This window comes from Microcaecilia unicolor, chromosome 7 (genome assembly GCF_901765095.1).
Source record: "Microcaecilia unicolor chromosome 7, aMicUni1.1, whole genome shotgun sequence".
NCBI classification, from domain to species: domain Eukaryota; kingdom Metazoa; phylum Chordata; class Amphibia; order Gymnophiona; family Siphonopidae; genus Microcaecilia; species Microcaecilia unicolor.
In genome coordinates, this window is record NC_044037.1 from 204477190 (window position 1) to 204504095 (window position 26906).

General features: G+C 43.8%; 1 protein-coding gene across 1 annotated transcript in view; it reads left to right on the plus strand.

Moving 5' to 3' along the window:
• TMEFF2 (transmembrane protein with EGF like and two follistatin like domains 2) overlaps nucleotides 1-26906 on the plus strand; it is a 452795-nt gene that overhangs the window by 414882 nt on the left and 11007 nt on the right. Inside the window, exon 9 of the mRNA XM_030210572.1 lies at nucleotides 3254-3412. Within this exon, the coding sequence (XP_030066432.1) occupies nucleotides 3254-3412 (159 nt within the window). The remainder of the gene's footprint in view (nucleotides 1-3253; nucleotides 3413-26906) is intronic.

Sequence of the window (26906 nt, forward strand, 5' to 3'; positions counted from 1 at the left end):
ATTTATGACCCAAGTGCTGAAAATCAGTCCTAAGCTCCTAACTAGTTTTCCCCACCTTCAATCCACATCCAGTTGCCACCTACTTTTTATACTCCTAAATTTAGGAGTATAGAGGTCAATATTCAAAGCCAGTGAACTGGTAAGAGTGCCTCTAGCCAAATTTAAGGGTGCTGACCAACCCCAAGGAAATATTCAGAGGCACTTACATGGATAATGCTGCTGAATATCCTCTCTTACTAAAGCCAAAAATGGCTATTGTGTGAGTGGTCCAGGGTGGAATCGGTACATAATTGGTTAAGTGCCGATATTCAGCCCTTAATTGGTTTAGAGGCCCTTTTACTAACCTGCGGCAAAAAGTGGCCTTAGTGCTCCTTTGTGCAAGTTTTTTCCACATACTATGGCCATTTTTGCTGCAGTCATAAAGGACTAGATTCTATATATCATGCCTAAAAAATTGGCACTGAAAAAAATACACCTAGGTGTATTCTATAAAGAATACACCTACATTTCTGTGCAGTTTATATAATACACCAAGGGCCCATCCACGCAACTAAATTTAGTCACAGACAGTTACACCAAGTAAAACTTGGTGTAAATGTTGACACCTAAACAGTGGCATTCCTAGGTTGGCTGCCACCTGGGGCGGATCACCGCTGCACACACCCCCTCCCCCGACGCATCAGCATACCCTGCATCAACACACGCTGCTGGAGGGGCGTTGGGAGCAGCCATGCGGCTGTCGGCTCCGCTGGCTCCCTCTGCCCCGGAACAGGAAGTAACTTGTTCCGGGGCAGAGGGAGCAGGGAACCAGCGGAGCCGACAGGCCTGTGTGGCTGCTCTCTGCACCCCTCCAGCAGCGTGCACCCGGGGTGGACCGCCCCCACCGCCTCGCCCTTGGTACGCCACTGCACCTAAATTAGTCACAGACTGGGTATATTCTATAACAATGCACATAGATTTTAGAAGAGCCCATGACCCACCCATTCCATGTCCTTGGCCATGTACACTTTTCAACTATGCAACTTAGAATTTATGCACATCACTTCAGGCACAGGCAGCTCCTTGTGACTCTGGGTAAGTCACTTAACCCTCCATTGCCCCATGCAAGCCGCATTGAGCCTGCCATGAGTGGGAAAGCGCGGGATACAAATGTAACAAAAAAAAAATACTTAGCTGTGTGCATAAATTCTAATTAATGCCAATTAGTGTCAATAATTGCTTGTCAATTGGCAATTATCAGTGCTGATTGGCTTGTTAACTAATTAAGCTGCGCACACATGTGCAATTTAAGTCGCACTATATAGAATCTGGGGAAAATGTCTGATATTACATTTTTTTTGTATTAATGGCCATGTGCTAATGTCGAAAACACACAGGTGTGGAAGAAGCCAGTCAAATCTCCAAGATGATCAATAAAAGACATTTATTTTCCAGATTCAACATGTGATTCATGCTGACAGTAGAAAACTAACATGAGCCACGTTTCACCACCTAAACCTTCATCAGGGGTTCTTAAAAGCCAGCCTTGGAATGATAACACGATGCAAATAATGAAAGAAACGTATGAACATCAAGCATAGGAACTTAGCTCCGCTGACTTAAATAGTAGAGACAAAAAGTATGCGTCTTTTGAAGAGGCATATTTTTTGTCTCTACTTTTGAAGTCTACAGAGCTAGGTTGCTATGCTTGATGTCCATACATTTATTCCATCATTTGCATCGTGTTATGGTTCCAAGGCTTTTAAGAACCACTGATGAAGGCTTAGATGCTGCAACATGGCCCGTGTTGGGTTTCTACTGTTAGCATGAATTACATGTTGAATCTGGAAAATAATCATCTTTTATTGATCATCTTGGAGACTGTGACTGGCTTCTTCCACTCATGTGGAAGCTGGGTCTTCCTACGTCCCAATGGCTTGATTTTGTGTGTTTTTCACTTGAATTTTTTTTTGGGGGGGGGGGGGGGGTTTGGAGAATGTTCCAAAAAGTTAGGCATACTATGCACAACAACATCTAGGAAATGGTCATTTTCAAAAAAAATATATATAGACATTTTCCTGGTTTGAAAATGGTCATTTTCACTACTTGATTTTTGGGCATTTTCAAAAGCCGGATTTAGATGTCATATCGAAAATGCCCCTCATAGTAACCTATGGAACGTTGTAAGTTTAAATGCTTTTGAAAATGAGCACCTGTGTGTACTAAGGAGACATAAAAGAAGCACTTTTTCTGACAGTTCACATTGTCACCCTGTTATAAAATCATGCCCACACTGTGCAACCTTGGGTTAAGGATTGATAGATTAGAGAGAGCATTTTACCTGGGTAAACAGCTTTGGAAAATTGTTTTTTTTTAATATAGAAATTATCTTGATTTTAAAATAGATTATTGATATTTCATTGTTTACACATTGCCACCAGTTCCTATTTACAGATATGAGTACATGTCAGGATTTCCCACCAGTTTCTTAAACTGTTTTCATCCTTTATGCCATTCCATTGAAAGCTCACGTTTGATGGCAGCAAAATATAAAAACAGAATCATCAAAAACAATCGCATGCAGTAGAAACATCACTAAACTGGCATGAATTTTAAATACAGTTATAAATGTAAAAGATGAAGCTGTTTCATGGTTTTTAGGGTTTACCAGCGTGAGTGCATGTTTATTAAACTACCCAACCTCATCCTTTCAGGCAGTAAATAGAGCACAGACCAGACTCGATATATCTCATACTTCACTGCTAGAAAGTTTAACTGTAAACTGTATTTTTGCTGCAGACATTTTTAATAGTATGAGAAGGATAACATCCATAGAATAAGAGAGAGAGAGAGACCATGAAAACAGAAGCTTCCAGTCTTAAAATCAAAAGGAGCAATGCTGAGAGGCGATAGCATGATTTAAATGTTTTAACTGAATTTGTCCTTTTTGTCCTTTGACCAACAGAAAGGGCAAGTGCCCTCAGGCATATATCAGTCTGTCACTATTGTAACATTAACACCATGGAAATACCTAGGCATCTCCCAGTCCTGGAAATCTGATCTATGCCAAGTGGTAACCAGAGCTCGTACAAACTAACTTCACACAAAAATGTTCAAAGTTCCATTTTTGCCATGATGCTTCCTGGATTCTGCTTTTTCTGCTATTGTTAGTACTCCAGCTCACCCTCAAAGACCATAACGTGTTTGCTTTTTTACAATTCCCTGTTTACAGTTTGTCTCCCTAATTAACAAAGGCAAGTGTTTGTCTTTCCAGATGTGATACGGGCTATAGTGGACCACACTGTGAAAAAAAAGACTTCAACGTTTTATATGTGGTGCCTGGTCCTGTGAGGTTTCAGTATGTCTTGATAGCAGCCGTGATTGGAACGATTCAGATTGCTATTATCTGCATTGTTGTCCTGTGTATTACAAGGTCAGTAATCTTCATGCACATGCTGAAAATGACTCGTTTATGAACCATATTTTTTTACCGGCATAGCCACGAAGTATTCTGTGCACACACGCATCAGTATCATCCCAATGATTTTTTTAAAAAGGGCAAGGACCAGCCCCAGACAGTCAGCAACCCACCTAAAAGAGGGAAGTCGCCAAAAATATTTATCAGAAAAGGTAAGTAAGAGCATCTGCTTGCTTTAAATATAGAGCAGATGTTTGCCTTGTCACTGGAGGTAGCACAGCAGCTGCTCCTGTAACTCTTCATCCCTGTATTAGGACAACCAGCTGATGCATCTATGGGAAAGGAGGAGATCCACCACCTGAGCCAGCTATATTTAGAGCAAGCAGGTTTTCTTTTTTAATTTTTCTGATAAAGATAATTGGTGATGTCTTTGTTTAGTTGTTTTTTATTGTTATTGTTTTAATTCACCATTAACTTTCTACTTGTTTTCCTTGCAAATATATTACTGAAAGTTAACACAGAAATTAAAGAATTGAGAACAATTGAAGGTTCATAGAAATCAGATAGACACACTGATTACAAGGAAACTCATCTCCTCAAAAAACGTTCAAGTTATGTGCATGGAAACAACAGAGCACAAAAGACGGTGGGCCCGATGTTCAAAAATAGATGATCTCCTACATTCATGCCCTATTTTTTTCAGGAAAATTTAGGAGCCTAAGAGGGGCATTTTCGAAAGGGACATCCAAGTTTTGATTTGGATGTCCTCGCAAAATGTCCTGATCCAGGACGGGGAAACCCATATTTTCGAAACAAGATGGATGTCCATCATTCGTTTTGAAAATGCCGTCAGGGACGTCCAAATCCTTAAATTTGGTCATCCCTAGATTTGGTCATCCCAAGCCATGGACGTTTCTGATTTTCGGCGATTTTCGAAACCAAGGACGTCCATCTCAGAAACGACCAAATGCAAGCCATTTGGTCGTGGAAGGAGCCAGCATTTGTAGTGCACTGGTCCCCCTGACATGCCAGGACACCAACCAGACACCCTAGGGGGCACTGCAGTGGACTTCATAAATTGCTCCCAGGAACATAGCTCCCTTACCTTGTGTGCTGAGCCACCCAAAACCCACTACCCCCAACTGTACACCACTACCATAGCCCTTATGGGTGAAGGGGAGCACCTAGATGTGGGTACAGTGGGTTTTGGAGAGCTCGCTGTTTCCTCCACAAACGTAAAATGTAGAGGAGGATGGGGCTGGGTCCACCTGTATAAAATGCACTGCACCCACTAAAACTGCTCCAGGGACTTACATACTGCTGTCACGGACCTGAGTATGCCATCTGAGGCTGGCATAGAGGCTGGCACAAAATATTTTGAAAGATGTTTTTTTAGGGTGGGAGGGGGTTAGTGACCACTGGGGGAGTAACGGAAGGTCATCCCTGATTCTCTCCGGTGGTCATCTGGTCATTGTTGGCACCTTTTTGTGCTTAGTCGTAAGAAAAACAGGTCCGGGTGAAAACATCCAAGTGCTCGTCAGGGACGTCCTTGTTTTTTTCGATTATAGGTCAAGGACGTCCAAGTGTTAGGCATGCCCAAGTCCCACCTTTGCTACACCTCCGATACGCCCCCTTGAACTTTGGCCATCCCTGCAATGGAGTGCAGTTGGGGGACGTCCAAAATCCGCTTTCGATTATACGAATTTGAATGTCCCTGTGAGAAGGACGTCCATCTTCTGATTTGTGTCAAAAGATGGGCGTCCTTCTCTTTCGAAAATGAGCCCATAAGGGGCCTTTTATTAAGCTATGGTACGCACTGAGGCATCCTGTGGTAGTGTGCCAATCAGTACTCACTAATCCCAGCATAGGAGGCGTGACTATGAGCAGAGAGTAGGTGTGCCCTCCGCTAATCAGATACAGCAGGCACATTGCCGCATGCTGCCTGATTACTGTGGGACATAGGGGGTCTTTTACTAAGCCACAGTAGCGTTATTAGCTCGTGGTAGAAATCAGCTAGTGGTAAACACCAAGACACCCATTATATTCCTACCGGCGTCTCAGTGTTTACCGCCAGCTGATTTCTACCGCAAACTAAAAACGCTACTGTGGCTTAGTAAAAGGACTCCTTAGTGCCTACAACATAGATGTTCATAAGGGCTCCCATGGTAATGACCAGAGTGGCTCCTGTTTGCTTAAATCGCTTGCGGTTTGTTATCCACCAATACTTAGTGACACTTAACTGGACAGTGCCTCTGAATATCAGCACTAACTGGCCATTTGGAAACCAAACCTCACAGAGACGTTACAGGGCAAAGTCAGGGAGAAGCTGGCAGCTAGCTGGGCATGAAGGACTGCATATGAAGTAGTCCTAATTTTACCTGGTTAACTGTGAGGATGCTGGCACTGAATATGGCTGGCACCTGCATACCTTTCGGGTACCGGCCTGTGGCAGTCCAAGTTCCCCCATTCCGCCTGCCCCTCTCCCCACCACTGCCAGAATAAAAACCCTCCTTACCACCCAACCCTGATCCCCCTCTCTCATACACCACCGCTGTTATAATAGAAGCACCTCCATACCTGTCGCAGTAGGCTTCCCTCCCCCGAGTGGTCCAGTTAGTAAAAAAATCAGGAACAAAGCCTACTCACCCTTGCCCCTAATGTCTGTGGCTTAAAAATGATGGCAGTGACCTCTAAAGGTACTCTTGTGCTACTACCACTTGGGGCTACCTCTACAGCAGGGATTCAACTTCTCATCCCAGTCCTCGGAACACACCTAGAGGGGCATAATGGAACAGAAACGCCTATCTCCATGGGCGTTAATCTCCGAGAACGGGTCCGTGAAGGGGCGGGGCGGATCGTATTTTTTAAAAGAAAAAGACGCCCATGTTTTATTCGTCAAGGTGTGAGCTGGGCGATTTTGCTTTTCAGCGATAATGGAAAATGAAATCGCCCAGCTCAAAAACGAATAAATCCAAGGCATTTGTTCGTGGGAGGGGCCAGGATTCATAGTGCACTGGTCCCCCTCACATGGCAGGACACCAACCGGGCACCCTAGGGGGCACTTTTACAAAAAACAAATAAAAGGTAAAAGAGCTCCCAGGTGCATAGCACCCTTCCCTTGGGTGTTGAGCCCCCCAAATCCCCCTCAAAACCCACTGCCCACAAGTCTACATCATTACTATAGCCCTAAGAGGTGAAGGGGGGCACCTACATGTGGGTACAGTGGGTTTGGGGAGGGTTGGACGACTAATAGCATTAAGCAGCACAATTGTAACAGGTAGGGGGGGGGATGGGCCTGGGTCCACCTGCCTGACGTCCACTGCACCCCCTAACAACTGCTCCAGGGACCTGCATACTGCTGCTTGGGAGGAGGGTATGACATTTGAGGGTGAAAGTAAAAAGTTGTGAAACATCATTTGTTGTGGTGGGAGGGGGTTAGTGACCACTGGGGGAGTCAGGGGAGGTCATCCCCGACTCCCTCTGGGGGTCATCTGGTAATTTAGGGCACTTTTGGGGGCCTTATTCGTAAAAAAACAGGGTCCAGGAAAAGTGTTCTAAATTCTAGCTCAAAACTGTTCCATTATCGGCGAAGGGCGCCCATCTCTGTTCGCCCGATAACCACGCCCCAGTTCCTCCTTCGACACGCCTTCGACACGCCCCCGTCCACTTTGTCCGCATCCGCGACGGAGTGCAGTTGAAAGCGACCCAAATTCGGCTTTTGATTATACCGCGTTATTCGTTTTTGTGAGATAAACGCCCATCTCCCGATTTAGGTCGGAACTTGGGCGTTATTCTCGTTCGATTATAAGCAGGCTAGTCAGTTAGGTTTTCAAGTTACACAGTGAATATGCATGAGATAAATTTGCATACAATGGAGGTAGTGCATTTAAATCGGTCTCATGCATATTCATTGTGGATATCATGAAAACTCGACTAGCTAGGTGTGTCCCGAGGACTGGGTTGAGAACCCCTACTCTAGAGGTTGTGGCATTTGTGCTCATAACCTTGCATCAATTTTTGGATTGTTTGTTTGTATTTTGTATAGGGTTTATTCAGATCTCCTTTTCCTTTGTTACTGATGAGTATGTACAGATCATATCTCTTACTATTTTCTCCTCTACTATAATGGTTTTGCTGGATGAAAAGGAGTGTAAATAACTAAAATGCTTCAAAATCATATGTTTTTCTTCATCACAAGATAACTTCAAAACTCTTTGTCTCACCTGGCCAGTTTAGCATAGACATTACCTCACAGGGTATGCATAGCAGTCATGATTACCTCAATGAGATGCAAAATTATATTGTCTTATATAAAAGCGCCAGTAATTGAAAACAAATAACTAAAAATGCCAGCTAGAAAGATAATAGAAACAATTTAAAATTAATGTATATTAAGCATGAGAACTGAACTTTTGATGCTCCATAATTAAAGACAGATCAAGCTAATCTGTATTCATGAAGAGTCACTGGTAGGACCAAAACATATTTTGGATGGGTTGAATACATTATTTGCTTTATTTCATTTCCAACAGATTTACAAACAAGGCTCAATGTAAGAAATATAAAATAATAAACCATGTAAATATAGACAGCACACCTCTGCAACCAATAGCCCACCATGAGATGGGAGCACAAGCCAGAAAGAAAATCATACATAGCTCATTTGTCAAAATTATAGACTCAAAACATCCCCACATCTACTACCGTATCTTTCAAGAAATTTTTCAGTTGAGTTGGGTAAACGTAGAATAGTTTGTTCCCCTTATGGCTCACCAAACATTTGCAAGGGAACGTCAAATGATGAAGTCCCATAGCAAGAAGCAGAGATCTCAACTGGAGGAAAACCTTCTTTGAACTCCAGTTTGCACACTTGAACCATCAGGGAGCATCAGTACTCTCTGACCATTAACCATGCATCCTTATTTTTTAAGTAACAGTTAATTAAAATTTGCATCTATTTTTGAGTCAAAAGAAATAAGCAACGTAGTCCATGTGGCAATACTATTCAGGGAAAACATTAGAAAAGTAGACAGCTCATAATTAAGAATGGGCAGGAAATAAATACATCTGTCTTTCTCTGTCTTGCCCCCTGGATAATCTCCATAGGTAAATAATACAACTTGGAAATTACAATATCATCCACTCTATGAAATTTCAACGCATTCCTTTTAAGCACTTCAAGAGGAGTACGCAAATGAGTCCTACGACAATTTACTGTTCTTCAGTTCTATGCCTGAGACAGATTTTAATGCACCTCTCACTTGAGAAATGTCAATAAATTATTCTTGATATGTATGACCCCATTAACCTGGAGAGATGCTACTTATGATCTCACTTTTAATACTTGATTCCTCTTGGACACCATCTGCGAGAGGTTCCTCTTTCTTCTCTACCGTTTGATGCTCGGTGCTTTCCCTCAGTGGAATTGTTCTTCTGTTTGTTTGTCTTCACTAAGCATAATCAACAATAGCCAAATCTGCAACTCTTTTATAGAAAGCGGCATGGTATAGACAGACAAAATGGCAAATGTAACTAAGACTTACAAGCCAAAGAATAGGCTTGAGTTCTCTCCAGGCAGCATCCCTGGTCAAAAAAGAACACATCTAGGTACACAGGTGCTCCTTTATGAAGGCTGCTCATTTGAAAGATTTTTGCCATATACATCCTTGAACCTTTTACCCAAGATCACTTTTCTCTCTTAAGTAATTTCCTTTGGTTCTAGTGTCACATATTGTTTCTAGGTGTGGTCTCCATTATTGTAGATAGAGATATCTATGGTCTGCGTGCACAAATGCCTTGATACAGAGTATAAGCCATATTTGCCAGGAAGACGGTATGTTACAGCCAATGCATTGTACAATGACCACATCCTGGTTCTGCACACTTGCTGGATATCTTGCAAATGTAGACAAAGCATTTTGCAGAAGCCAAAAAAGACTTCCTGGGCCATTCTTCTGGCCAAGGATGGCTCCATACATGCACAACCCTATCTGATTGGTTTCGTCAGAGCTGTTTTGAAAAACCGGGGTTTATAATGAGTAGTCTGATTGGAGGGGTGCTGGCCTTTGCTATTTCATCATGGCCCTACTGGAATTAAGTTTTTCAAAGAGTGTGTGTGAGAACAGTCTCCAAGACACATACAGATTGAAAAATGGAGCTATTAGATAATTGGGATGCTGACAGTGATAAGTCTGCAGGGTGAACTGCCTTCTGAGCAGTATTTTGACCTGTACAAGCTAGGGAAGGGAAGAGAAAGTTAAATGGTTATCTGCCCTGTATCCCAACTACAGCAAATGTCCTGTAATGGACTTGCCACTAGCAGAATGGTGAGGCTGCATCCACCTCTTCTCACATACCACCATAGGAGCCAAGTTTTTAGAATTATTGGGGGTTCTAAGCCCAATGAAAATAATCCCTCTTTTGACACATACGAGGAACTCTCTCAATATTGGGAGTGCTGAAGCACCCACAGCACCCACAAAGCCGGCTCCTATTCATACCACCAATACAACATCCATTCTAGGCCCTATATAAGCTAGGTCTATGGCTAGAAGAAAGGAATTCTCTCTGACTGAGCTTTATCTGCTGTCTCTAAAGGCACATCAGTAGCAGTATCCAGGTTCCCAGTAAGTTTCTATATGTTTTTCAGTGTATTGAGGACCAAGAGATGTTCTTTGGTTCTCGTGAGTTGCATGGGAGAGGGCCTACTTATGCCAGCTTCCTCTGGTTTGCCCTTATTATGACATCTTGAACTGAAATTTGCATCTTGCATCCTTGACATGATGTTTCACAAGTTTTGTTGAATGATCTCAACACCAGTGCCTCACCAGATTTTTTGATTTATTGCACTGGATATTCTCATGGACTGTCCCTCCCTTGCCACATGCTTCTTCCATTTCCTTTTCCTCACTCTTTCCTATCAGCCCCCCTCCTAAGATGTTCACCATACCCCTTGATTCGTCTCTCACTCAGGGACAGAGGCAAGGACTTCACTGTTCATCTGGCCTGGTGCTTGGGTGCAGACTTAACACTTCAGTTCTCTCCACCTTATTTCTACTTGATGGAGATTGTCATCTTGAAGCACCTCACTTAAACTTTAAACAATAACTTGAAAGTAGGTTCCTGCTTTGGGAGGTCGTGTCTAAAGGACACATTCAAGAGGTGTGACTTTTTATGCACCTTGAATATTTTTTGGATGCTTTATAATTGTTTAGAACCTGAGTTTATCTGGTTTTTGATAGCTGTTTTTATATTGTGGGAAATATGTATGGACGGTTGCATGCTTTGGATAATAGGTTACTAACTTGTGAGGACATTATAGTAAGTAATACAAAGTTTTAGAGATCATTATTTAATGAATATTCTCATTTCTTCTAAAGCAATAGTGCATTCCCCATATACAATTCATCCTTTGAATAGTCAATGGTTCTCAGAATTTTTAGTGCATCCATATATAGAGTTCATAGGATCTGTTTAATAAATTTATCCATCAAACTATTATAACGCTTTCTACTTTTTCCAAATTCTATATCTTATATAAATACATAAGTATTGCCATACTGGGACAGACTGAAGGTTCATCAAGCCCAGCATCCTGTTTCCATGTACCTGGCAAGATCCAAAAACAGTACAATACATTTTATGCTGCTTATCCTAGAAATAAGCAATGGATCTTCCCCAAGTCCATTTTAATAATGGTCTATGGACTGCTAGCTAACTGCTTTTACTACATTCTCTGGCAGCAAATTCCAGAGTTTAATTACACATTGATTAATACCTAACATTCGATTTGCTTTCTTATCCGCCACCGCTGCACACTGAGCAGAGGGTTTCAACATATCGTCAACGATGATGTCTAGATCCCTTTCCTGGTTGGTGACTCTTAATGTGGAACCTTGCATTACATAGCTATATTTCAGGTTCCTCTTTCCCACGTGCATCACTTTGCACTTCCTCACATTAAACGTCATCTGCCATTTAGATGCCCAGTCTCGTAAGGTTCTCTTGCAATTTTTCCTAATCCTCTTGTGATTTTGTGTCATCAGCAGATTTAATTACCTCACTATTTACTACTACTACTACTACTATTTAGCATTTCTATAGCGCTACAAGGCATACGCAGCGCTGCACAAACATAGAAGAAAGACAGTCCCTGCTCAAAGAGCTTACAATAGACAAAAAATAAAAAATAAGCAAATCAAATCAATTAATGTGAACGGGAAGGAAGAGAGGAGGGTAGGTGGAGGTGAGTGGTTACGAGTCAAAAGCAATGTTAAAGAGGTGGGCTTTCAGTCTAGATTTAAAGGTGGCCAAGGATGGGGCAAGACGTAAGGGCTCAGGAAGTTTATTCCAGGCGTAGGGTGCAGCGAGACAGAAGGCGCGAAGTCTGGAGTTGGCAGTAGTGGAGAAGGGAACAGATAAGAAGGATTTATCCATGGAGCGGAGTGCACGGGAAGGGGTGTAGGGAAGGACGAGTGTGGAGAGATACTGGGGAGCAGCAGAGTGAATACATTTATAGGTTAGTAGAAGAAGTTTGAACAGGATGCGAAAACGGATAGGGAGCCAGTGAAGGGTCTTGAGGAGAGGGGTAGTATGAGTAAAGCGACCCTGGCGGAAGATGAGACGGGCAGCAGAGTTTTGAACCGACTGGAGAGGGGAGAGGTGACTAAGTGGGAGGCCAGCAAGAAGCAGATTGCAGTAGTCTAAACGAGAGGTGACAAGGGTGTGGATGAGGGTTTTGGTAGAGTGCTCGGAAAGAAAGGGGCGGATTTTACGGATGTTGTAAAGAAAGAAACGACAGGTCTTGGCGGTCTGCTGGATATGAGCAGAGAAGGAGAGAGAAGAGTCAAAGATGACCCCAAGGTTTCGAGCTGAGGAGACAGGGAGAATGAAAGAACTCCCATCTCTAGATCAGTACAAACAATGATAAAAAGAAAGCATTCAAGCAACACTGTGCCATGGAGAAACTTTTTACAGCACTGTCTTCAGCTTCATCACTAAACACCATTATAACTCCAAAAAAACCAATGTATTATAGTGTTTCTATGTAGTACACCAGATTGCTTTTTCTTTTTTTTTTTTGTTTATCTCCAATTTTCTTCCGTGTATATTCTCTCTAGGCTTCTTCAAGTCTACTATCTTCTCACCCACTGACTTGGGACATTAACAGTAAAGGTCAAGGGGATAAACTCAACATGAAAGAGAAGCTGAAAGGCAAAGCAGTAGGCATCCATTTAAACTTCCAGCTTTTGTATAGCATTTATAAATTAGTTTTCCAAAAACAAATTCTACATTTGCCTTCAAACCTGACACAAACATGGAAGCATAGTTTCCAATAGATGTCGTTAATGATCCAAGTAGTAAAACTTTACAGTTCAAAAAAGTTCATGCCATATTCACTTCTTCATGATAATCAAATTAACAACTGTTTCTCCCTTTGCTCTGTCCCTTACCCAAACACCCACAAATCCCTCCCTACCCCCTTACTGCTCCTACTCTTTCTCTCTTTGTGCCTCTGTGTTTGTCCATTCGCACATTGTCAGTGTACTGTTGCTGGGTAGGTGAGTGAGTGAGTGTTGTGTAATGTGGTTGCCAGGGCCGCCGAGAGAGGGAGGCAGGGGGGACAAAATTCCCCAGGCCCGGGCCTCCAAGGGGGGCCCGGCGCCGCAGTCCCTGGTCTCACCCGCCCGTCCTCGGCTCCGTCGACAGCCCCTCTCCGTCCACCACTGGGCCCCCTGCATTCAAATCAGCGTCACTCACCTCCATGTGAAGGCGCAGCAGCAGATCGCCTCCCTTCGGGCCTTCCCTCCCAGTGTCCCGCCCTCGTCTGATGTAACTTCCTGTTTCCACCCACTAAAACTGCTCCAGGGACCTGCATACTGCTGTCATAGAGCTGGGTATGACATTTGAGGCTGGCAAAAAAAAAATTTTACGCTTTTTTTTTTAGGGTGGGAGGGGTTTAGTGACCACTGGGGGAGTAAGGGGAGGTCATTCCTGATTCCCTCCAATGGTCATCTGGTCAGTTTGGGCACCTTTATGAGGCTTGGTCGCAAGAAAAAATGGACCAAGTAAAGTCGGCCAAGTGCTCATCAGGGATGCCCTTCTTTTTTCCATTATCGGCCGAGGACGCCCATCTCTTAATCACACCCCTGTCCCGCCTTCGCTACGGTGCCGACATGCCCCCATGAACTTTGGTCATCTCTGCAACAGAAAGCAGTTGAGGACGCCCAAAATTGGCTTTCGATTATGCCAATTTGGCCGACCCTGAGACAAGGACGCTCATCTCCCGATTTGTGTCGGAAGATGGGCGCCCTTCTCTTTCGAAAATAAAGCCTGAGTGTGTCATGATTTAGGCTCTACACCCTTTCTGATGTTTTGGTGTCACCTCAGTAAGGCCAACACACAATCTCTCCACTGCAAAACACTATACACAAACTTGTTCAAAAACACACTCATAACCTTACCAAACCATAACAGCACTAATTCCAAGGACAGGACGAGCTACAACCTTATGCGTGGAAAGGCAGCACTGTAATTACACCGGGCTCTAAAACACTAGTACACTATCTAGTGGCAAAAAAAAACAAAACAAAAAGGGCTGCAAATACTACTCACTAGCAGAATACTGCACCTTGATCACACATGAAAAGCACATGACACAACAGATATGACACAAAGAACTAGAAATAAAAAAAATATATGAAAGCAAAATACTGAACTGGAAAGTTACCTCAAGAAGTTAGACTCGGCATGCAGCAATACTAGAAAAATTGAAACTTACATGCAAAATATCACAAATGCACATTTCCAAAAGCTGACATATTCCAATTAATAAATTCTGAATAAAATAATTTTTTCTACCTTTGTCGTCTGATCATTTAGTTTTTCTGTTCGCTTTGGTCCCAGTGTCTTCTGTGTTATTCAGTGTCTACTTTCCATTTGATATTTTTTCTCTCACCATGTCCACCATCCTCCTGCGTCCTTATGCGTCCTGTCTACCATCTGAAGCCCTGTCCCTATCCTTCCTCCAGTTTCAGAATCTGCCCTCAAAGTGTTCTGATCCAGCCCTTACATTCAGCAATTTCTCCTCTATCCATATCCAGCATTTCTCCTCGCTCCCCTTCCCTCCATCCATGTCCAGCATTTCTCCTCTCTCCCTTCCCCTCCATCTGTGTGCATCTCCTTCCTTTGTCTTTCCTTCCCTTCATCCTTGCCCAACATTTCTCTTCTTTTCCCTGCCTTCCACTCCATCCATGTCGAGTATTTCTCCTCTCTTCCCTCCCCTCCATCCATGTGCATCTCCTTCCTGACTTGCCTCCCCTCCATCCACCCATATCCAGCAAATTTCCTCTCTCCCCTGCCCCCTCCATTCATCCATCCATCCATGTTCAGCAATTCTCCGTTCTCCCCTGCCCTCTCCTCCATCCACCCGTATCCAGCAAATGTCCTCTCTCCCCTGCCCCCATTCATCTATCCATGTCCAGCAATTTTCCTCTCCCCTGCCCTCCCCTCCATTCATCCATGTCAAGCAACTCTCCATTCTCCCCTGCCCTCCCCTCCATCCATACGTCCAGCAATCTCTTCTCTCCCTCTGCTCTCACCTCCCATCCATGTCCTGCGATCTCTTCTCTCCTACTGCCCTCTCCTCCTCTCCATATCCAGCGATCTCTTCTCTCCTCCTGCCCTCCCCTCCCCTCCTCTCCATGTCCAGCAATCTCTTCTCTCCCCCTGCCCTCCCCTCCTCTCCATGTCCAGCGATCTGTTATTTCCCCTGCCCTCCCCTCTCATCCATGTCCAGTGATTCTCCCTGCCCTCCCTCAGCTCCCCAACAGCCCTTCTTTCCATTCCTTCCTGCCCCCCCCCCCCGCACGTTTAACCATTTTAGTTTCAGGCACAGCGATGTGTGAGGGAAGGGAGAAGCTGGAGGCGAGTCCGCTGTGCTGTCCTCTTCACTGCTGTCACTGAGCCTGAAAGTAAAAGGGTTAAACGTGCAGGGGAGGGGGGAAGGAACGGAGAGGAGGGCTGTCAGTCAGGGAGCTGAGGGCGGGAAGGAAGGACCGTCAGACAGCTGCCTTGCGCTGCACTGGCCCTCAGTTTGAGGGGGGCAATACCCCCCTCACCCCCCAAAAAACTACACCCATACCTGGTGCTGGCTAAGTACTTACTGTGTTCTGGTGCTGTTGGTTGGTCAGCATTTCACTAGGTGGTGCTGAGCTCTGCAGTAGGTGGAGGTGTGCACAGTGGTGTTAGTGGGGTTAGTAGATTACACCTGTGGTGGCGGGACACCTGCACAATGATGAATTTGAGGTGTTGCTGGATGTGGCTGAGAGTCTGGAAGGGAGTGCTAGGAGGAGGTATTCCTATCAGAGAGTGTTTAGGCCCCAGACCCAGTTCCTGGACCACACCGCCTTATCAGATACCGCTTTGATGTGGCTGCCATAAAGTACCTCTGTCAGCAGCTAGGGTCCCAGCTCCAGTCCAGGATATGCAGGAATAATCCTGAGCCAGTGCACCTGAAGGTTACAGCATCCCTCATCTTTCTTGCAACTGGTACATTTCAGTCAGTGCTCACAGTCACTGCAGGCCTTACCTAGCCTGCCATCTCTAACTGTCTGTCCCAGTTCCTTGATGCCTTTCTCACCCATACTTCACACTACATCTCCTTTCCCAGCACTGTTCAGGCCCACCAGAACAATATGACCCATTTTTACTCAATAGATGGCTTCCTCTTGGTCCTAGGGGTTATCAACTGCACACACGTGGTCCTCAGACCCCCTCTGGACACACAAAGATACATATAAGAATAGGTGTAGGTGGTGTGTGATGCCCAGGGGGAGATATTGGGCATCTGTGCTCAGTACCCAGGGTCCTGCCACGATGCATATATACTGCAGCACTCAGAAATCTATCAACACTTTGACCAAAGCGGAATCACTGGCAACTAACTCCTAGGTAAGTAGCATGGGATTACCTACCCCCCCCCCCCCCCCCCCGTGCCCCTTTCACCCCACCCTCCAAAGGTGAATAAACTTTGCTACACACACGTGTGTCTGTAATCTTTGTTCCCCACCACCACCACTACCACCCAGGTAACAAAGTGCTGTCTCTAAGTCAAATGGTCACAGGCCCACCATGGGGTGAATGAGGGATACTGTCTGAGAATTGTTAGGTGTTGGGAAGGCTAATTTTGGAAGGCAGGAACAAAAGGTGCTAGCTGCAAAAAGCCCATGCTATTAGGAACTTGCTGCCTGCTGCTGAACATAGAAATGCTAAATTTTACACGGCCAAAGATTCAATAATATATACTGCAAACTAATAGCATCATATTGGAGGACTTATCATTGCATGCTATTAATATATTCTAAAGCTGTTCAATGTCCACCCTTTACTAAATCGTTGTATTTAATTTTTAATTAATTAAAAGAGAGCCCTCAGAAACCACCACCACTTTCAAAGCAATATCATCATTTCTTGCCTGGTAGCATAGCACATCTTTCATAGAAATGCTGGCACACTCTTGAGGTGGCCATTCCAATCCAGTTTAGCTATCATCTTTGTCAGGGGTCACCTGTGATGGAGACCTTTGTAGGGATCTGCATTGGAGGGATGGGATGGGCCCTGCAAAATCACAGTATTGACATGGTTAGGTAACAAGACGTTTCAGCTCCCTCATGCTACCTGCGCTACAGACCAGGTCCCTTTAGGCAGCATAGGCCTAGAATATGCACAAATTGTGAGCTCCCACGTAGAGTCATACTGATATGCTACCTGATCTAGGTGAATTTCAGGCCACCATAAGTGATTCACAATGCTATAGTTCTTCAAGGAACAGTCTGATCATGTCTAGGTACGTTTACCAACAGAATGGGTTTGTTGCTTTGTCTATTGTCACTGGACATCCTTCTCCTCACCCCTCCCACCAGAGGAACAACGCCTGTGCTCTGGCTCTTGTCCAGGTAGGAGTGGGGCCTTTCCCCTGCCTACACTGATTCCATAACCTTGTCCTTGAGGCACTGTGGACACTCAAGGGCTCAGAATATCAGAATATGCAAATAGGACCATCACGACAGCTCTATGCATTCATCAAAGCCAGTGCCTGAGATCTCTCTGCACAATATTCCTTGTGCATCTCCTGAACACCTGAGTGGTCAGGGTGTCCCAGAAACAATTAGGGGTAGCAGAGGCATAGTGCACAGTGTGAGAAACAGCCCCACTCACAGTTGCCCTACAGTCATGGCCTAGGAGAGGGAAGTGAGTGGGGAGGCTGCAGTGGTGTGTGCCCATCCGTACTGTGGAGCCTGCTAGCAGCTCCCTCATACCTTGTATCTTTGTCAGGTGATACAGACTCCTGATGATATGACTGCCCACTGTAGTTTAGCAGCCATTTTCTGCCACCTTAGTTTGTATGTGGAGGCCTGGCCTGATGGTTTGGACAGTGGCCTGGGGTCCTAGGGGTGGCAGCTTCAATTTCCTGGGTGGCACCCCAACACAGCCCTCATATCCTCACCCTCCATTTGGCTGACTTCTGAAGGGATATCTGTAAGTACTGAGTACCTGCAATGAACATGGGCCCAGGAGATCATCCCTCCCTCCCTCTCTCCCACCCCATCATCTGCAGTCTCCTTCCCCCAGCTATGTGCTATGACTGTAATGACAACAGCTGTTGTAAGCATCATGTGCCATTGCTTTTAACCACATATTTCAGAATAATGGAGCTGTACAGCTGTGTTAGAAACAAAAACAAATTAATTGTATTTGGGTGTAGGAAAGTAAACATTTTTTATATATATACAACAAGGTGTCACATCCTCTGTCTGTCCTGCAGCCCCTACTGCTGTTGCTGCTACTGCCTCATGATGGCCTCTAGGAGGCTGTGGAGGATGGCCTGAGTTCAGCAAACCCCCGCTCGATATCATTGTGCTGCCCAGTCACCTGCCGCAGGATCTGTCCCAACATATCCACCAGGGGGTGTTGGCTGCAGGCATGGCTGCATTAGCAGTGGGAGGCAGCAGCTGGTAAGGCCAGCAGGGGTGCTGCCTGAGGTTGCACTTCCGCTGGCCTTTTATTCCCCTCCAACAAGGGCATGTCTACATACAGGTCCTCCGGAGCCTCCTCCTCCTGTGATACCTATGCTTTTCTGGACGTTTTCAGATAGGCATTTACTTTTGGATTTGAGTGTCATATCAAAAATGCCCCCTCCACATCTCCACGTCTGTGTCAGGCTTGAAGGCAAATGCAGAATTTATTTCTGGAAAACTAGTTTCTAAATGTTGTGTTCCAGCGTGGAAGCTTAAAGCGATGCCTGTTGCTTTGCCTTTCAGCTTCTCTTTCACATTGAGTTTATCCCTTGACCTTTACTTGTTAATGTCACAAATCAGTAGGTGAGATGCAAGCAAGTCTGAAGAGGTCTAGAGAGAATATACATGAAATAAAACAGTGAAGCAGAAGACAGAAAAAGAAAGGTAGCGTACACTAAATAGAAAACACGACAATGCACATATCTTGAATGGCAAAACACTAGCAAACTATTTCTGACAGCTTGGCTGTATTTCTCTCTTAATCCTCTCTAAATTGTGAACCATTTCACTTAAAAGCACCACTTAAGGACCTGCATAACATTTCCTGAAGACCAGAACCAGATCCTTAGTTTATACCTCAGTATAATCCATTGCTTTTAAGGGATTCATACACAAATGCTCAATCTAGAATGCACCGCTAATAATTGATCAAGGAAAAGAAGCTATACATTTAATTAGATGCAATCAAAATTAGAAACAGGCATGATTTTTTAAAATTCCTTTCCTCCCTTATTTAGTGGAGTTTAGACAGTGGTGAACTGTTCGCAGTTTAACTAACAAAGGGGCCCTTTTACTAAGCCGCGTAGGCACTATGCGTGCCCAACGCACGTCAATTTTGAGTTACTGCCTGGCTATCTCATGGCCCATGCGGTAATTTCATTTTTGACATGCATCCACTAGGTGTTCCGGAAAATATTTTTATTTTCTGCTCGGGTGGTAATCGTCATTCTACGTGCATAGACCATTACTGCCCGGTTACCGCAGGAGACCTTACCGCTAGGTCAATGGCTGGCAGTGAGGTCTCAGACCCAAAATGGACACGCGGCAATTTTTTTTTTTTTAGGCAATTTTTATTTTACTGCACATCCATTTTCGGCAAAAATTTTAAAAGGGAATTTTTTTACAGCTGCGCTGAAAAATGATTTTGTGCACACCCAAAGCATGTGTCTACACTACTACAGGCCATTTTTCAGTATGCCTTTGTAAAAGGGCTCCAATCTCAAAATTTTGTGCTTTTGCAAAAAATGAAGAAAAAGCCCTCAGAAACCATGGATAATATATCTCAGGTTTAGTGCGTGGTTATGTTGCTGTAATAACTCACGCCGCGATTCTATCACTGGGCAAAAAACTTCATTTTCGCATTAACAATTTGCCCAGTGATAGAATGGTTTCTGAGGGCTTTTTCTTCATTTTTTGCAAAAGCACAAAATTTTGAGATTGGAGCTTTATTTTTTGTATTAGGTTACTTATTTGCTCTTCAATCACTGCTCTTTGTTCTGTGATTTTGTCCTTTGTAAAAGGGCCCCAAAGTAAAAGCAACCCAGGAGCAATTTTTAAATCCTGCTTTTCCTTGGAAAATCAGAATAAGTCCATCACCATAGCTCCTTTGGCATCACCTCTAGGGTAAGAATGAAAGAAACACACATTCGTATATTCTTGTCAGAAGTAAGCTGGCCTATATCTCTCTGGATAAAGGATAGTTCTTCGGTATCTCAGCAAAGCAGGCACATTTTTTCAGTCCAGTTCTTTGTTATCGGCCAATTATGTATAAACTCATATAAGCAATGCAGCGCTTTCTTGGCATATCAGATAGAATCTTATCCCTGTCTTATCTAAATCCCCCTCCCTGGCAAGTGTAACTCAGGCCCAGGAGGATCCCTCTATGACAGCACAGGTTGTGAAGTCACTGCCAGCCTTACTCCAGAACTTAATTTCATGACTTAACAGTTCCTGGAGCATATGAGATCCAGCACGACAGGAGAGCACCAGATTCATGGACCTATAACTAGCTTATAACATCACTGAAGCCATTTTGTAATTCCAATATATCTTGTGCATACATGTACAACATGTATTTGTATAAGTAAAGAACAGTGGAAGACCAGGAGTGACCCAGCTTGTCCCTGTAGCTAGAGTAACTTAATGTCTATTCCTATTCAGTGACAGACACTTGAGTTCAGTTATTCTAGGGGAGAGGCACGATATACTATTTGATTAGCTGTCTATGGAGCATTGCATAAAGTTTGAATGTTGATCTATAAGATGTGATGGACGAGCAGAGAAAAAGATATAGGATGTAGATACCTGCATTCCCCAGCCCTTCCAGCAATTGAAAGTTTGTTAGTCTCTCACAGACACACAAGGAGTGGCACGGGCTGCACATACTGCAGCAGGACATGTTTATCCACTCCTACCCTAGTTGAGATAACATTTAAGCATCTCTCTAACCTCATGTGCAACTTTCTCCAAATTAATCACCTTATTTTCGAACTCCTCTTACTCTCTTACCTATCCATATGTTCCATCTTTGCTTATATCCTATGCTGTCTATGACAATGTTTTATTACGTATTGTGTTGACATTGTAAGTAGTATACTATGCCATATTTTGTATTGTTATTTGAATATTTTTACAGCTTTGTCTATTGCTTAAGTTTGATTTATTCTTACTGTACACTGCCTTGAGTGAATTCCTTCAAAAAAGGCGGTAAATAAATCCTAATAATAATAATCGCCATCATATAAAATAGCCTTTGTATGTAAGGAGGTACCCCATTTGAGGGCAGTCCATCTAGTGGCTGCTATCCCAAAAGGCTCTCAGAATATTTATTTGTCTCCCAGTCCTCTCCCTTCCTTCACTCAGCACTCACACACACACGTTTCCAATGAGCAGGTTGTCTCAGGATGAGGGGGAGGCATTTCTTCAAGGCCTAGGCAAAGGTTCCCCTTTCTTTCCACAAACACTAAGAGACAGCAATGGGGTGTTTCAACTGACTTTACTGAGTATTGGTGCAAAAGAAATGTTTTCTCTGAGGTAATTTTAATTACTTTACATAGCACAGCATTAAGGGGCCCTTTTTAAAAAGGCGCAGGAGGGCTAACGCATGGGTAGTGCATGCCCAATCAGCACTACCACTGGAGTAGCGCATGCATCCAGAAGTAATTCTGAGTTTGGCACGTGCCAAATCCCTAAGTAGAAAATAAGTTTCTATTTTCTACCACGGGGGTTCCCAGTGGTAACCAGCAGCACGCACTGCATGGTTACCACATGGGTAGCGTGTGAGGCCTTACCGCTAGGTCAATGGGTGGTGGTAAGGGCTCAGGCTGTAAATAGGAGTGCTCTAGTTTTAATATTAGTGCATGGCCATTTCCCGGCCCATTTAAAAATAGCCTTTTTCCCAGCCACAGTAAATAATGGCCCAACGCGCACCTAAAAGATGTGCCCACACTACCACTGGCCACTTTTTTTACCACAGCTTTGTAAAAGGACCCTTAAGTAAATACTGTACAGTCGTAATAAAAAATTTTAAAGTGGTAACTGACAGAGTCAGGTAGCCCCTCATCGACTCTCCGATTTATTGAAGTATGTGCTTTTGAGGACCAGAGTCCATTTCGTCAGATACATGAAGTGAAATTCAGGGCATGACTACATACATAGGAAAATGCATGGGACACACGCATTTTATACACTTACACAGCATATGTGTGTGCATATACAAGGGTTAACACCACAAGCACCAACATCACCAAAATATCACCACACTCACTAGAGGTCTTTATGATCAGATGGGAATCATTTCAGTCATTCAAGCAGGGGATGCTATAGCAGAATGGTTTACACTTCGTGGTCAATATTCAAAGCCATTTAACCGGCCAGAGATGGCTCCTGGTCCAAAATAATTGGTTAGCACAGAACTGAGAACCAGCTATTTGGGGGGCATTCTAGGGCAAAGTCAGCACTTGGCTGGTTAATTGCTGATATTCAGCATTTAACCGGTCAAGGTCATTGAATAAATAGGACTGCATAAAAGTCAGTTATACAGTAACCCGTAGTCGGTTAAATGCTGAATATCACATTTAACCAGCTGTGCATTAACCAGTTCCAAAAACCTGGAATTTCAATGGCGGTGCCTGGAGATGACCAGTGTTGAAGTTTCAGGTTTAACCCCAATGCCTAGGTTCATTTATAGAACAGGCTTCTATGGCCTTGGAAAACCTAAATGGATGTGCCTAGATGGAGAATTATTCTCTTTATTTCCTATCCAATTGCACTCCCTTTTTGAAGCTGTAAAAAAATGAAAGCCTTGGAGAAAAGATGCCCTATTTCAAGATTGCACAAGTGACCTGATTTGCTTTTTTTGTGGGTTTTGTTTTGTTTTGTTTTGCTCTGGTGCTGTCCTAAATTTAAATCTAATCCTTTAAATTTAAATCTTTCCCACTTTTTTGTGCTACAATAATCTAGTTCAAAATCCATTTAAAAGAAGTTGAATTTGCCTGGATCACAAATCACATGTAGATTGTTGATCTATACTGATAAAAAATCACCACTGGTGACTCAAATCATCTCTCTGTTCCACATATCTCAAACATATTTCATGTACCTCTGGGCCCCTTTACCAAGCTGCGGGAAAAGGGGGCCTGCACTGCGTCAGGAACAGTTTTTTACGTGTGACAAGGCCCCCTTTTACCATAGCTGGTAAAATGGAAGTCTCGCTTTCCTACAGGATATGGCCATGCGACAAGTAAAGCAATTGCTGCGCGGCCATTTTAGGGAGGAACCCTTGCTGCCACCCATTGAGTTGGCGTAAGGGCTCCCGCGCTAACCCGGCAGTAACCGATTACCTCCAGGTATACTTCAGTGTTACAAAAATAAATACATTTTTGTAGCGTATGAAATGATAGCACACTAGGGGTGGGAAGTACCACTGGGCTGCTATGGTAGCCGGCATTGGGATTACCGCCGCTTAATAAAAGAAGCCCTCAGTGACTAGGTGATTTTCAGCAGCACATCCTCCTATATAATAATTCTCACCTCCAACATTCTGAGGCTGCCTGGAACCGTGGATCATATTGGAGTAGATAATAGTGATGTCACACAACCCACACCAGATTGGCCAGTAGAAGGCAAAAGGGGCGAAGCCACGATACAGGGAGCAGCGAATCAGCACAACACAGGAAATGCACAGCAGTGTTGCCAGGTGGGCAGTTTTCCCGCCCAATTGGGCGGTTTTCCGCGACCCGCCGCGGGAAATTTTTGCCTGTGGCGGGTTGCGGTTTTTTGGGCTTGTTTTGGGGTCTTTCGCGGGGTTTTTTGCTGTTTTTCGGGCCGCGGGGGCGGGGCTAGTGGCGTGTTGGGCGGGGTTAATGACGTTCTGGGCGGGGCCGATGATGGGGAGGTGGGGACGGTGACAGAAGAGGCGGGGCCGATGATGGCGGGGGTGGGGTTGATGACAGCAGGGGCGGGGTTGATGACGGCGGGGGTGGGGGTGTCAGGGGCGGGGTTTGACTTTGGGCGGGTTTTGGGCTGGTTTTGGGCTCGTTTGGGTGGGAAAAAAATTTTCCACTTGGCAACCCTGATGCACAACAGCAGGAACAGAAGCCTCTCTCACACAGTCACTCTCACATACACTCTCTCAAACATACACACTCAGAGGAAAACCTTGCTAGCGCCCGTTTCCTTTCAAACAGAAACGGGCCTTTTTTTTTACTAGTAACTGAATAATGCTCCTGAAAACCCAGAAAATGCTGTATCACTGTCCAGTTAGTGCTAGGATGCTCCAGGGTTGAAGTTGGGGCAGCGCCAGGATTTATCCGGTTACCAGTGATATTCAGTCCGCTAACTGGATAAATGCTCAGATAAAGTTTGGACAGCGAAAAAGCTATTCTCACATTTTCTGGCCAGTTATGCAGGCAATGGTTTGAATATTGGCTGGCACCCAGATAACTTCTGCTGCTGGCCAAGGCCTGGATGTTCAATGCTCGTACCCAGATTAGGCCTGGCACTGAATATCTAATTAGCACTGTAAAGATTGATTATTGCTGTGGGTTCAATATTGGCCTGAAAATGTACAATAAATTGAATTTAATGTAATTTAATATAATACTTACATACAATCTTTCAAATCAAAAGTGAGTTACAAATGAATTGAATGGAACATAATTTTCATACGTAAATATAGTCTGGTCAATATACAAAAGTACAAATGTTGGCTGCCTAAGGGGTCCTTTTACTAAGCTGTGGTAGCCTTAGCCTGCCCTTATGCAGGTCTTTCCTGCGCTAAGGCTAGTTTTACCATAGCCATAAAATGGCTACATCTCTATTTTTTGTATTAATGGCCAAGTGCTAATGTTGGAATATGACTAAACAGAATATGAGTGGAGAAACTCAAATCTGTAAAATAACACCTCAGTATCTTTCCCTATAGATACAAAGAGACACTGGTCTTAATTACTCTGGGGCCCTTTTACTAAGGCGTGAAGGCACCTACATTTGTCCAACTTGTGTCCATTTGGAACTACCACCAAGCTACCATGTGCCCCGGGCAGTAATTCCAGTTTTTTATGTGCGTCCGATACGCACATCGGAAATTTGTTTTTTTATTTTCTACAGTGCGGCGCTAACCGGGCAGTAATCGGCAGTGTACGCATGCTGATGATTATTGCTTGGTTAACACGTGAAACCTTACTGCTAAGTCAGTGGGTGTCAGTAAGGTCTCAGGCCCTAAAACGGATGTGTGCCAATTTAGATTTTGCCATACGTCTATTTTCGGCCAAATATAAGAAAAAGGCCTTTTTTGCAGGTGCACTGAAAAATGAATCTGCGCGCGTCCAATACATGCGCCTACACCAGCACAGGCCATTTTTGGCGCACCTTAGTAAAAGGGCCCTTTTATCTTTTGTGGAGAAAGACCTTAGTGACTAAGGGGTTAATTTTCAAAATAGAAAAATGTCTAAAAAGTGGCATAAAGCAGCATTTGGATGTTTTTCTCACAAAAATATCCAAATCAGTATTTTCAAAACCTATTTTTCAGATGTTATTTTATACTGTTCATCTGCAGTGCGTCCAAATCTTATGAGGGAGTATTAAGGGTGGGATTTGGGCGTTCCTAAGATATGGATGTTTTTCAGCCATAATGGAATAAAACAAAACTAAAACTAAGATGTTTTGAGCTAGACCTGTTTTTATAAAGAATAAGACACAAAAAGGTGATCTAAATGACCAGATGACCACTGGAGGGAATCATGGATGACCCCCTCCCACCCACCAAAAAATGTGAATAAAAATATAACTTACCAGCCTCTATGATAGCCTCAGAAGTTATTGCCAAGTCTATTAGAGCAGCATGCAGGTCCCTGAAGTAGTGTAGTTGTCAGTGCAGTGCACTATGGAGTGGGGAACTCGGGTTCCTATCTCCTTCTACCTGTCACACTTGTGGTGGAAACTGTGACCCCCTCCCAAAGTCACCAAAAACCCTACTGTACCCACATATAGGTGCCCCTTCACCCATAAGGGCTACTATAGTGGTGTACAGTGGGGGTAGTAGGTTTTGGGTGGGTTATGGAGGGCTCAGGGCACAAGGTAAAGAAGCAAAAGTGAAATATGTACCTGGGAGCATTTTTATGAAGTGCACAGAATTGCGCCCTAGGGTGATCCATTGCTCTCCTGTGATGTCTGGGGGACCAATCTGCTTAAAACGCTGGCTCCTCCTATATCCCAATGGCTTGATTTTCTACGTTTTACCCTTATTTGTTTTGGGGGGGTTTGAAAATGGACCAAAAAGCAAAATATCCAAAGCACAAAACCTTGTTTGAAACAGTATTTTTGAAAATCTTTAAGGGGGTCTTTTACTTAGGTGCACTGGCATTTTTAGCGTGCGTTAAATGCTAGAGATTCCAGTGTATTCCTATGGACATCTTTAGCATTTAGCATGCACCTATTTTTAGTGCACGCTAAAAATGCCCACACACCTAAGTAAAACACTGCCTAAAAAACTCCATATTATAACTAGAATCAGAGCCAGATTCAAATGTTCAAGTTCAGATTCAATATAACATAGTTCAAACTTCAAAGTCTTCTTCGTCTATATATTGCCTTTAGTCCATCTTTATAGAATCAAATAATTTCAAAACAATCTTAAACACTTTCTCTAAATGGTTCCACTTATCTGAAAAAAGTGATACTGTCCTCAACTTCTTGACTCTTCGGTGTTGCAAAGATTCACATTTGAAAGCGTTTTGAAATCCCAGAGCCAATTTGCAGCTGTAGCAGCATTAGAACTGCACCACACAGGTCCAAAGTCCCAGGAAGGCTTCCTTGTTTCGCCAATCTCTGGCAGCTTCAGGGGACTAACATATTAGATACAAAACTTAAAATGAATAAAGAAACATTTCAAAACTTTGGTTCCAATCCACAATTTATTAATAAACTCACCA